The sequence below is a fragment of the Atheta coriaria genome, unplaced genomic scaffold, assembly GCF_025399875.1.
Source record: "Atheta coriaria isolate IRGN ID8LTWV9N9 unplaced genomic scaffold, Caltech_Dcor_3.1 hic_scaffold_6_pilon, whole genome shotgun sequence".
NCBI classification, from domain to species: Eukaryota; Metazoa; Arthropoda; class Insecta; order Coleoptera; family Staphylinidae; genus Dalotia; species Dalotia coriaria.
Genome location: NW_027045448.1, coordinates 148121 through 160808, shown reverse-complemented (window position 1 = coordinate 160808; position 12688 = coordinate 148121). Strand labels below are relative to the sequence as shown.

The 12688-nt window shown below is 35.3% G+C and overlaps 1 protein-coding gene across 1 annotated transcript; it reads left to right on the top strand.

The window, feature by feature from the left end:
* The first annotated feature begins 1489 nt into the window (after positions 1 to 1489).
* Positions 1490 to 1908, top strand: LOC135794445 (cuticle protein 19-like). Its single transcript, XM_065305735.1, has 2 exons — positions 1490 to 1627; positions 1687 to 1908. The coding sequence occupies exons 1-2, from the start codon at positions 1490 to 1492 to the stop codon at positions 1906 to 1908; spliced, it is 360 nt and encodes a 119-aa protein (XP_065161807.1).
* Positions 1909 to 12688: the final 10780 nt, after the last annotated feature.

Genomic DNA, 12688 nt, shown 5'->3' with positions numbered 1-12688 from the left:
ATAAGTTGCTTTTGCTTTTTGTTTCCTTGATTATTTAAATAAAATGATTAGTTTGCTTTCTTGTTTCTTGGACCTATTATATGACTACTGCGTCAATATGATTCTTAATTTTATAGAAAAGAAATGAGAATTGAGAATATTTTAGCTTTAATTTAGCTATCTTTAATCAAATGATATAAATAGAACTATGATTGAGTCTCTATAGCATTTTCCAACCCTACTTTTCCAACCCGCATGTCATGTTTTAGCCACAAAACAAGCATTCCTCTGATCAAAAATATCAAAATTGATTTTGTAATTTTTATGTAATAGCGTTACAAATAAACAAACAAACCCAAATTTGAATTTACGAGTATAAAATCAAATCCTAGAAGTGTTTAATTCGTCGTTGACCTTTGCGGACTTGAATAAATGGGCCATTATCAAAAATATTATAAATTAACAAATTAATTTTGTTCAAATTTCCGCATTCTTATTTCACAGTTCGAACTAATTAATTTGAAAATATTTATTTATTTATAATTTTTCGTGAATATTGGATTTACAATTTATATTTGGAGTTGACATGTTTCGCCCAGAGGGCATCTTCATAAACTGTTTATGAAGATGCTGAAGATGATGAGTTTATGAAGATGCCCTCTGGGCGAAACATGTCAACTCCAAATATAAATAGTAAATCCAATATTCACGAAAAATTATAAATAAATATGTAAATATTTTCAAATATAAAAATGGATTACGTATTCGCCAAAGAAAGTAATAAACTAATTAATTAATGAACAAAATAATTTGTGCTAGTATTGAATTTGGTTCAGTTGCTTTCATATTGATACTACTAACGTTATGACATATATATATTTGCATTAACATGCATATTACTAATATTACCACAATAATATATTACTATTTTCATTGCATATATGATTATATAGGTATTTGCCAATTTATATTATATATATCCAACATAATCAGAATATTCCGCTATGGATAATGTCTTTATTTTTTTTTACAACTTCAGAATAATATTTTAGTCAATTGTTTACTGAATAATATGAATAATTGCTAAATTTAATTGCGAAGCTGCTGTGTCGATGGCCGTCAAGGGATAAAATATGTTGTCAAACTCCCTTCAATTATACACCAAATTTTGGAAGGTTTACAACTTAAAATATAGTTTAAATTTGTTGCATTATTACGGTTGCATAATTTACTTCACTGGATATGGGCGTTCAATGTTAGTTTCTTTAAAGGCAACGAAATACAGTACTTTTTATTTTTGTAGTATTATTCAACTCCTTGAATTTTATGCATAAATCATGCATTTTCGAAATATGTAACATCAGTTTACGCATTACAATATGCAATTAATTATACGTTGTGCCAAAAATTACTATAAATACGAAGTATCAAACTTGTTAATTTATCAGTTGAATTTTGCCAATAAGTCAATCAACATCCCAAAAATCTTGTTAAATACAACAAAGCAACAATGTTCAAACTTCTTGTTTTTGTTGCCCTGGCCGCGTGCGCTGTAGCTGAACATCACGCTTCATCTTACGCATCGTTCAATAATCACGTAGAGCATTCATATCACCACGATGATCATCATGATCATTATGAGCCACATGTAAAACTGACAAATACATATATGGTGTTATTACATATTAAATCTCTTAAAATTTTTAGCATCACCCAAAATATGAATACAAATATGGCGTTGAGGACCACCACACCCATGATATGAAATCTGTCGAAGAGGAACGCGATGGGGATGTCGTCAAGGGATGGTACAAATTGGAGCAACCCGATGGCAGGACCAGGATTGTTCATTACACCGCTGATAAACACAACGGCTTCAATGCTGATGTTAAGTATTCCGGACATGCTGACCATCCGCATCATTATTAAGTGATTATTACCCTAGCATTGTGTTCAAAACTGAGATATAATATAAAATGAAATCATTAATATATCGTTACATTATTACATTACATAGTAAGTTGCTCAACGGTCTGAAACCTTAAATTTCTTAAACTACACAATGGATTTTTATGTAGTTTTCAAAAATAGTATTATGCATAATACGTGCTTGTTATTGTAGAGAAATGCGTAAAAACTAAAGATTTCTTGCCGATTAGACAATTGGATTGCATGGGTAAGAAATCATGTTCACGGCAAGTCGTATGATTTCGAATAAAAATATTAAGCGGCATGGAGGTGCAAGCGGGAGAACAAAAACGCCGCAGTGCGATAAGCGCGAGCACTCTATATTTGTTCGAAATAAAAAAGAATTTGAAAATGCTAATTCGGCGAAACGGTTGCTTATTGTTTCTGTCCAGAAAACATATCATATTTCAGTCATATCTGGCAAACGTCGTGCAAAGTTGAAACGGATCGCTAGTTGTCAAATAAAACAAAAAAAAAACTTTATTGAAAACAGTATTATATCTATATTTATATCTGAAACATTCAGTTGTCAAAATGATGACACTGAAATGAAAGCCAATTCTCTCATTAATTGTGTTGTGTTTTTGTTGTACTAAATTAAATTGCACGAGTTGCGTTATTCATACTGGAACCGTTAATGTGACCCAAATTCCAAAACATTCACTTATATATAAAACATTTTCATCATGCAATCATCTCACAGTTTAGACTGTGATAAATGGAACGCGTCGCGCAACCGAATTCGAGATGTAACCACCAGCAAGAAATGGGAGCCACCATCACGCGAGAACAGCAAAACCAAAGTGCTACAAAAATATCCACTGCGGGTAACGCCAAATATTCTATCAGCACATTTATCTGGACCGTTACCAAATATTACTGTCAAGACATCAGCGTCCAAAACTCAAAAATCAACCACGAAAAATATGTCAGTTCATTCAACTCCAAGCAAATCTAACACTTTGAAATTGCTGCAAGATAAAATGCAGATGATTGATAATTTAACAAATGTAAATGAATCCTACGCAAAGATACAAACACGAAGTACTCGTAGAGTAACAAATTTGAATTCGTTACCTGCGAAAATTAAATCAAATCATAGTCAACAACAAAAATTGCAAACGTGTTTTGAAGACGCAGTGGAAAGCCCGAAATCCATTAAAAACTCAATGAATGCAACGATTTCTTCAACACATTTAAACGGACACTATTTTTCAGATAGGATTGAACCCGAAAAAGACCTGCAATGCATTTTAATTATAAGCGATTTTGTTGATACGCTCGAAATTAAATCGAATTCACAACATGCGTTTGAAATGCGCAATATTGGCACTCAAATGAATGTTTTTAAAAACGCAGAGTATATTAAAAACGTTGAAAAATACGATGAAATATTCAATGTTTTATCACAAGATTGTGAAAATTTGATTAGCACACTCAAGATACACAAATATCGTCAGAATCTCAACGAAATATTCAGGACACAATCTTTACCTTCCAGGGATACCACGTCATTACAGAATAAATTACAGGAATTTCCGAAAGTACGCGAAAACAACACTGAATTTGTTGATATTTTGGAAGATTTGTTTAATTTTCATAAGACTGCTCTAGAACCTTCTTTGTTTAAACCAAAAACTGATTTATATTCGGAGTCTGAAAGTTGTCCAACCGAGGAAAGTAAAGATAAAAATGTTTCAGACGTGAGTATAAAACAGGTTGAAACACTCAATGAAACAATTGAAAATTCAAACAGATTAGTCATCGATTTAAAAGAAATCGCAAAAACGCTGCAATCTGTATTTGAAACAATCAAAACAAAAAACTCAGATTGTTTTATCATGACCACATCATCTACTTCTGACTACAAAACTGCAATTAGTATAAAATCTAACAGAAAAAACGATTCAGAAGCTGACAAAACCGAGCAACCGTCCGAAATATTCGATAAAGATGAAGTTAGTGTATGTTTGCCACGAAATGACCTCGATAATAACGAAAATCTTGACTCCAAGGTTGTTATAATTAAAGAAAGCGCAGAACACAATAATATTAAATCATCTATTGCGAAAGTAAGTGCTGAGCTTATGACAATTTTACAACAAATGAAATACTTTGATGAATTGCAAACACGAGCAAAAAATAGTTCAAGTAAGATGCAATCTTACAACGACAAGATGAAAACTATTAAAAGTGTAAATAAAATAGAAAACGCCACAGAAGGTAAACAAAACTTAAGATTATACAAAAGTCAAACAGACGTATCGTATTGTTCACCTACCACGTCGAAATTGTGTAGTAAGCATGATTGGTTGCATAACATCATGCCGAAAAACTCTGACGATGCTTTGACTTCCAATTTTTCAACTTGCACTGAAATATCATTTGAAGATTTTCATAACTCTGAACCACAACATTATGCCGGTGATATTTGCTTTGTCAATAATAATAAAACAAAAAGTAAAAGTGTAGAAAATGTTTACACTCCACAAGATATTGAAAAAGTTGTTTCAACAGTTTCAACAAATACTGACTTCGAATATCTACCAAATAATTGTAAAAGTTCTTGTGGATCAAGTATATCCACATATAAAATTAAAAAATTCTCCAATCGTCGACTGAAGAAAAGAAAATTAAAATACGGGAATTCAGAAAATGTTTTCATCACGAGGAGAACTCCGATTAACCATTATAAAATATCTGAATTTTGTTCAACCTTTGCTACAAAAAGCAAGCAACCCAACTCTCCTACACAAAGTAAAAACAAGAAACTCGTCGTTTTGAGTCAAAGTCCTAGTGTGGGTGACATCAAATATGTGTGTAAAGAATTTGATGAAGATTCAGCTATTAATATGAATTCTCCAAGCAGTTGTGGAGAGTATGAGGGTGCTGTAAGCCAAAATTTACTTTCCTTAAATTCTTCTAACGCTATATCCAGCGCTAGTAAACCAAATCATCAAACTGGTGAAGCTGAAGCAAAAACATATTTGAGTACTCCTTATCCAGAAACAAGTTTGACATATGATCAGAGTGTAACCTTTGTGGACATCTCTCTAAATGACGCAAAAAGTGTTAGAACTCCGACTGCCAGTCAAGAAGAAATATTTCGAACAACAAGAGACGCGGAAACACTTAATTCTACTAAAAGTACAATCACTGAAATTTTGTATTCTGAAGCCGGTGTTCAGAACGAAGTCTCTTGCAATGATATGAATGTACAAAGTGTTAGTCATATAACACGGAATAGTGTAGCTGTTCAAAATGAGATTCCTCAGACGGATAAAGATATCAGCACGGCGGACATGTTGGATTCGAAGAGTTTGTTTGAAGAATGTACAAAACCGGATAAATCAACTAATGCGAAACATATCTCAACAAATACTGATTTTGAATTCAGTACTCCAGTTATACTGCCTGTGATAAACTTTGGGAATGATATAGTCTGCGCTGTCAAAGAAAAATGTGCGAATGTACCTCCGCAAGTTATGCAAACAGTTATGAATCGACTGCAAAACAACTTCAAACACAACTTTATTGATGATTTGAAAAATTTACCATATTCTGTTACGAATCCCAGCTCGGTGAATGTAAGTTTTGCTATCACAAGCGTGCGTTGCATAGGTGAAAACACTCTTTTGGTTAAATGGAGTTATACATCGAAACAACCTGTACAAGGTTTTGAAATTTTCATAAACAATGATTTGAAAATGAAAATCCACAGCGGAGTGCGAAACTCCGCAGTCATTGATTTCGTTCAGCCCAAATCAACTTTATTTATTTGCATCTGCGCGATGACGGAAACTGGACCATCTCAGAAAGCAAGAGCAACATTCAAAATGGCATAAATGTGAATGTTTTATTTATGTAATGAAAAAGGACCTAAACAAATTAAAGTTAATTATTGACATTGACAGTTTACTTCATATGATAATTCTGTTATATCAAAATTATAGTTTTTAATGAAAAAAATGTTTTCTAAAGAAAAAATTGACTTAAAAACCAAAAATAAAAAATTTATCAAACGAGAAATAAACCAAACGCTGGCTATTACTGAAATACGTAAATTTGGATTGAACAGTTTAATTGTACGATGGGATCCCTCCGATTTACAATCGACAATTGGTTATGCTATATTTATCAACAAAAAATTAAAATCGCGAATTTACAATCGAATGCGTAATATTGCAATACTGGATTATTTGCCACTTAATAGTCTGTTCATCGTCACAATCAAAGAAATCAACAGTGATGGTAAAGTAAAGCAACATGGACCCAGTACTGTCTTCAAGATTAATTATTGAAAAAAATGTCTACGAGTACGTGAATCGTGTGTGAATAGTGTCAACTGAAACAAAAACCATTCTATACAGCAATAACTTGTCAAATATAATCATCTCATTTGTGAACGTCAAAACTCATAAAATTCTTTGTAAACTAATGCCATAAAAATAGAAGTGTTATCATCTAAAATCACTCTATAAGAAAAAAAGTAAAATGTCTTCTGGTAATTCTTGTAATTGCGGCAATTCATCCAAAAATTTGCGAGAAAGTGAGCCCAACATAGATGTGGATGAAAATCTAAAACCCCGAGGTCGGCATGCAGTCCATCGTAAAAAATACAAGCCTAATGAATTGAACACGGCTGGATTACAATGCAACTACGACATTTGCAGTGCTATGGCTGTCAATGCCCAAGCAATCGATATCCAATGCGATTTAGAACCGGACGAGGATGATGTTGAGAGCATCTGTTCGTTTTGCAGATGCACATCGGGATTTTGTAATGAACGATGCGAAATGGCAAAACGAAAAATGGGAAAAAATAGATCCGATTCATGGAAATGCCCAAAAAACAGTGGAATTCCGGTTGCAGTCAAACGTAATTCTTCGCCAGGTTTAGGATCAGTAGTTGCTGATCCAAATACAGCATGCAAATGTACAGGAAAGTGCACGCGTGAATGTGAAAAGCGTAAATTGACGGAAGCAATGGACGCTATGCGAAAGAAAAAAATTGAAAAGAAACGTTCACCGAATGTCTCAATGAAATGTGCGCAGAATCAATGTCGGAGTGCATGTAATACAAAAGTTCAAACGGATATGGACGAACCACCAATTGCTCCTTTGGCACCAGTTCCCATTGATAACCCCACGATGAAAATACAACCTCAATCGATAGCCTCTAATGTTTGTATTGCTTGTCAATGCACTGGTTTGTGTAGCATAGAATGCACAATGCAAAAACAAGACATTACACAACAAAACCCTGCTGAAGATTTGCAGAATACTTGCTTTAAATGTGATTGCACTGGGGAATGCAACCCAATTTGCCAGAAGGATAAAGAAAGAAGAGCGCAAATAAGTAGTGTGTGTGACATTTGTAAATGTAGTGATGTGTGTTCAAAAGAGTGCACCGAAAAGAAAGCAATTTCCAAGCAAAATCAAACCAATGCACAAGCGCCTACTTGCAATTGCGAAACAATGTACACCAGAGAGAATGATGAATTTAAAGAAACACAAACCATTCCGGACAAGGCACCATCAAAAGCAAATCAGGAAGTGGTTTGTGCAATATGCGAATGTGTGGGTGCTTGTAATGAAAATTGTAAGGCCGCCTTAAACGCCAAAAAGCAGCAAGATTCAATATCGCCCTATTCTAACACATTAATATGTAAGCCGAAATGTCTTTGCCCAAATGATTGCAATGAAGTATGTCAAGCAACTAAAACTCAAACAAAAAAGGTTAAAGAACCACCTATGATCTGTGAAGTATGCAATTGCCCTGGTCCATGTACTCCAGAATGCGAATCAAAGAAAACCAAGAAGGAAAGAAGTAGTAAAGACCTTAAATTTCAAGATGAAGAAATATCTGATCCACCGCCATCTCTAGAAGCTTCAACACCTGTAGATCCTCCATCAACTCCACAACCTGAAAATTTAGAAGAACCAGAAGTTACAAATAATTCCACTCAGGTTAAAGGAGGTATTATGGAAGAATATAAAGATGATGATACCTTGATAGAGAATGTAGTAGACAATGAACCAACTCCATCGAAAACAAAAGCCAAGTCTAGTTGCGATCTTCCTGATGAACCAATTTGTGAAGTCTGCGACTGCACAGAAACTTGTCAGTCAAAATGTGCGGCCATTCGTAAAATAAAATCCATCGCAGAATTCCCACCCAACAACACAGTCTGTGAAGATTGTAAGTGTGTAGACATTTGCACCAGAGCATGCGAATTAAAAAAAGGCAAGATAACCTGTGTTTCCGCCGCTGGACAGCCTCTCAAGTGTGATGATACTAATGTGGATTGGATTCCATGTGTTACATGTAAATCCAACACACCGTGCTCGCCAGAATGTCGAGAGAGAATGGCACGTGCATTTGTCATGCCCAAACCAGCAGAGAGAGGTTCAACTGCGCCTGACGTAGCACCCATAGCACCCAGTGTTCATGTTCAATGTAGCACACCAGAAGGCGCTGTAACATGCGCAACAGTTCAAACACCTGTTGAAGCTATGAAATCATGCGGAGTTGAAACGCGTCGAAGTAGTGCGGATGGTAATGCAGTTGCAGCCTGCACATCTACACAACAAGGATTAATTTCAAGGAAAGAATTGGAACGTCAGGAAACTTGTGGGAAAGGAAGTAAAGCTGATGCTAAAAGGGACAAAAGTGCGGGTTCATTACTTACTGGTGTTTCTGGAGAATGTCCTTGTGATTCAAAGCAGGAATGTGGAATGTGTGTTAAATTACGCAGCTACATTACCTCTATATTCAAAAATGAAGAAAATAATTCATGCGGACAAAATAAAAAACAAGACGATAAAAAGGATAAAAAAGAACCGCACGCGAGGAAGAAACTATCTGATGATAGTGTTGTATGCAGGTGTTTAGAAAGTTTTGCAAAAGCAGAGAAGAATAATCAGCCATTACGTAAAAGTCAAGGAGATGAAAATGGTGGTAGGCCATCAAAATGCTCTAAAACAATGGGGCGGAAAAATAGTAGCTATACAGATCGGATGCAATGCATGTTGAGTCGACTTCGGACATCGTGTGAAGATGCCGAATTGGTAACAACACCGTTCATAAAAGCAGCATCTGCATTCACACTGGATGTTAATAATCAACAAGAAGCTATTTGTGCATTATTACAGAAATGTAAACAAAAGGATCACTACATTGACGCGTTGATTGACGATTTGCTAGAACGATCCAAGAGCAAAGTTTTTAATAACTTATTAGGTCGATTGAATGAACAAAACCCTGCTGCTCCTGATTTTGATGGGACTCTTATATTGAGCGCACTAGATCAACCTAGAAAAAGCGGCCCGGTTTGCGGTATAGATTTAGCAGGATTTAAAATATGCAGCGTGAAGCGAATGGGTGCCACTAGTTTACTTGTTAAATGGAATCCTCCGATTGATGGTAAAATCTGCGGATATGATATACTTGTTAACACTCAACTCAAGACTAGGATTACAAACAAGGAACGCCTCTATGCGATTTTGGATGCTTTGGATTTTTCTGGTACCATTTCAATTGAAATTTATGCTATGACACCGAATGGTCGTGCGTTCCCATCATTGCTTGCATATTACGCTAAATACTAATCAATTCCACACAACTGATATATGCCATTGATATATGCCAATCATTTATTTGTGTAAAGTGAAGATTATTTTATCATACAAATTTACCTTTATAACATATCAACAACATTATGCAAATGAATATAGCCCTGGAGATAGCCATAAACTGTCATGATCTGTGATTTTTTGTAACAAGAGGTTAAATTAATATGGCAGCCAACTTTCTAAGTCAAACTTTGAAGCAATTTGGTGTTTACAACAATTGTTAAGAGTTGACAATTTCGAAAAGTGTTCTGTAAGACGCCTTCCTACATTCATTAATGATAACAACAAAAAGTGACATAAAGACTGGTATATTATGAACATGAGATCCCAATAATATTAATTATTTTGAATTAGATTGTCCAAAAGCAAAAAGTTGTTGAAAACATGACTCTTCTCCAGACTTGTTCAATACCAGGAGTAGAAAATCCTTATTTACAAATTAGTCCAACAACAGTCTAATAAACTCTGCAATACAACAATTGAAATTAGGTTTGTAAAAGCAAACTTAATTGCCACAAATCTAAACAACTGCAGCTTAAAACAAGGCAAAAATACCACTTAAACGGCTCTTCAAGACACTTTAATGCATAACGCAGGAAACAACAAATAAAAAACAATTAAATATGGCTATAATCTGTCAAATAAAATCCTATTTCTAAACGTCATACATCATTAAATCCTTCGTAAAATAATGGCATAAAAAAGTATTACCATCTAAAATCATTATTAAAAATCAAAACAAAATGCCTTCTGGTAGTACTTGTGTTTGCAAAAACACTTCCAAAGCATTGTCAGAAAATGAATCCAACAGTGACGTGGATGAAAATCTAAAACCTCGTGGCCGACATGCAGTCCCTCGCAAAAAGTACAAGCCTAATGAATTGACCACTACTGGTTTTCAATGCAACTACGATACTTGTGATGCAATGGGTGCCGAGGGTGCTCAAGACTCGAAACAAGCTACAGATGTCCAATGTGACTTAGAGCCAGATGATGATCTTGCAAGCGTATGTTCATTTTGCACATGCACACCGGGGTTTTGTCCTCCGCGCTGTGAAATGACAAAACAAAAAATGGGAAAACATAGATCAGATTCTTGGCGATGTCCGAATAGCAGTGGAATCCCAGTTGCTATCAAACGTAATTCATTACCAGGTTTGGGATCTCTTGTGGTTGACACCAACACATCATGCAAATGTACGGGAAAATGCATGCGTGAATGTGAAGAGCGAAAATTGAAAGAAGCAATGGAGGCTATGAGAACCGCTATCCGCAAGAAACCCGAAAAGAATACATCGCAGAATGGTTCAACTCAATCCGCTCAAAATCAATGTCGTAGTGCTTGTAATATAGAAATTCAAACTGATGTGGATGAATCACCAGTTGCTAATTTAGAACCAGTTCCTGTAGTACCTGATACTCCAGCAGTAAACACACAACCTCAATCTGGAGCCTCTAACGTTTGCTCTGATTGTCAATGCACTGGTTTATGCGGCATAGAATGCATTCTACATAAACAAGACCCCACACAAGTTCTTACTGCATCAGATGTGATGGTATCACAGATGGATACTTGTCTCAAATGTAATTGCACTGGAGAATGTAACCCAGTATGCCAACGAGATAAAATAAGAAAAGCGCAAATGAGTAATGTGTGTGATATATGTAAATGTCATGATATATGCTCAAAGGAGTGCACAGAAAAGAAAGCAGCAATGACCAAACAAAATCAAACTGATGTTTTAACAACTACTTGTCATTGCGAAACAATGTGCATAGCAGAAAATGATCAAATTAAAGAAACTCAAACTGTTCCGAATGAAGAACCACCTAAAATAAACCAAGAAGTTGTCTGCGCACTATGTGAATGTGATAATTTTACAGCTAAAAAACAACAAGATTCTAAACCTGATTCTCAAGCATTAATCTGTAATCCATGCGTTTGCATAAATATGTGCAATGAAGAATGTCAAGCAACTAAGATGGAAGTAAAAAAAGAAATTCCTGAAGAACTAATAGCGGAAATCTGCGAGTGTTTAGAAAGTTGCCAGTCAAAATGTGCGGAGTTAATTTTACGAATAATCAAAGCCATGACAGACTATGGAGCATGTGAAGAGTGTAATAAGCAATTAAACAGTGAAAGTGAACCAGCTAAGACTTGTGAAGTATGCAACTGCACTAGCCCGTGTCCTCCTGAATGTGAAGCAGAAAAGACCAAGAAAGAAGAAGAACGGCAATTAATGTCACCAGAATTGACAGAAAACAACAAAAATGGTTTAGAAAGTAGTAAAATCTGCGTTTGTCTCGCAAGAGGCAAGTCAAAAAGTGCGACTAATTGTGAAATAAAACCAATTGTAGATTCCCAACCAAAAAATACCGCCGGTGATAATTGTATCTGTGAAGAAACCAGAAAGTTAAGCATTACCTGCAATTCCGCCATTGGAGAACTTCCTAAATCTGATAAAACTAACAAAAACAGTATTCCATGTAATACAAGCAAATCGAACACACTAACTTCTCCCGAAGCCAAACCGATAGAACCAGAATCAACAAAACGTACATCAATATCGATTAATATTAATAATCCTCAATGCAGCTCACCGAAAGGTACAGTACTGGTCCCAAAAGAAGAAACGCGTCGAAGTAGTGCGGATGGTAGAGCAGTTACAGCTTGCACATCAACCCCACAAGGGTTAATCTCAAGTAATGAATTCGAAAATCGGCAATCGCGAGGAGAAGTATCCAAAATTGATGCAGATGTTGTTGAAAAATGTTCCGGTGATCAAATCCAGCAAGAATGTGGAAAGTGTCTACAATTACAGAGCTACATTTATTCCATGTTCAAAAATGAAGAAGTTTCAAAAACATGTGCGAAAGACAAGCAACAAGAATCAAGGGCTTGCAGATGTTTAGAAAACATGGCATTAGCTCGAAATAATGAACCATCACGTAAATATCAAAATGATGATGATGATGGTGGTAGACAATGCAAATGCTCCAAATCTATTGGCGAAAACAAGAGTAGTTATATGGACCGTATGCAAGACATGTTGTGTCATCTTCAGACATCTTGTGAAGATGCCGAATTAGTAACAACACCGTTCAT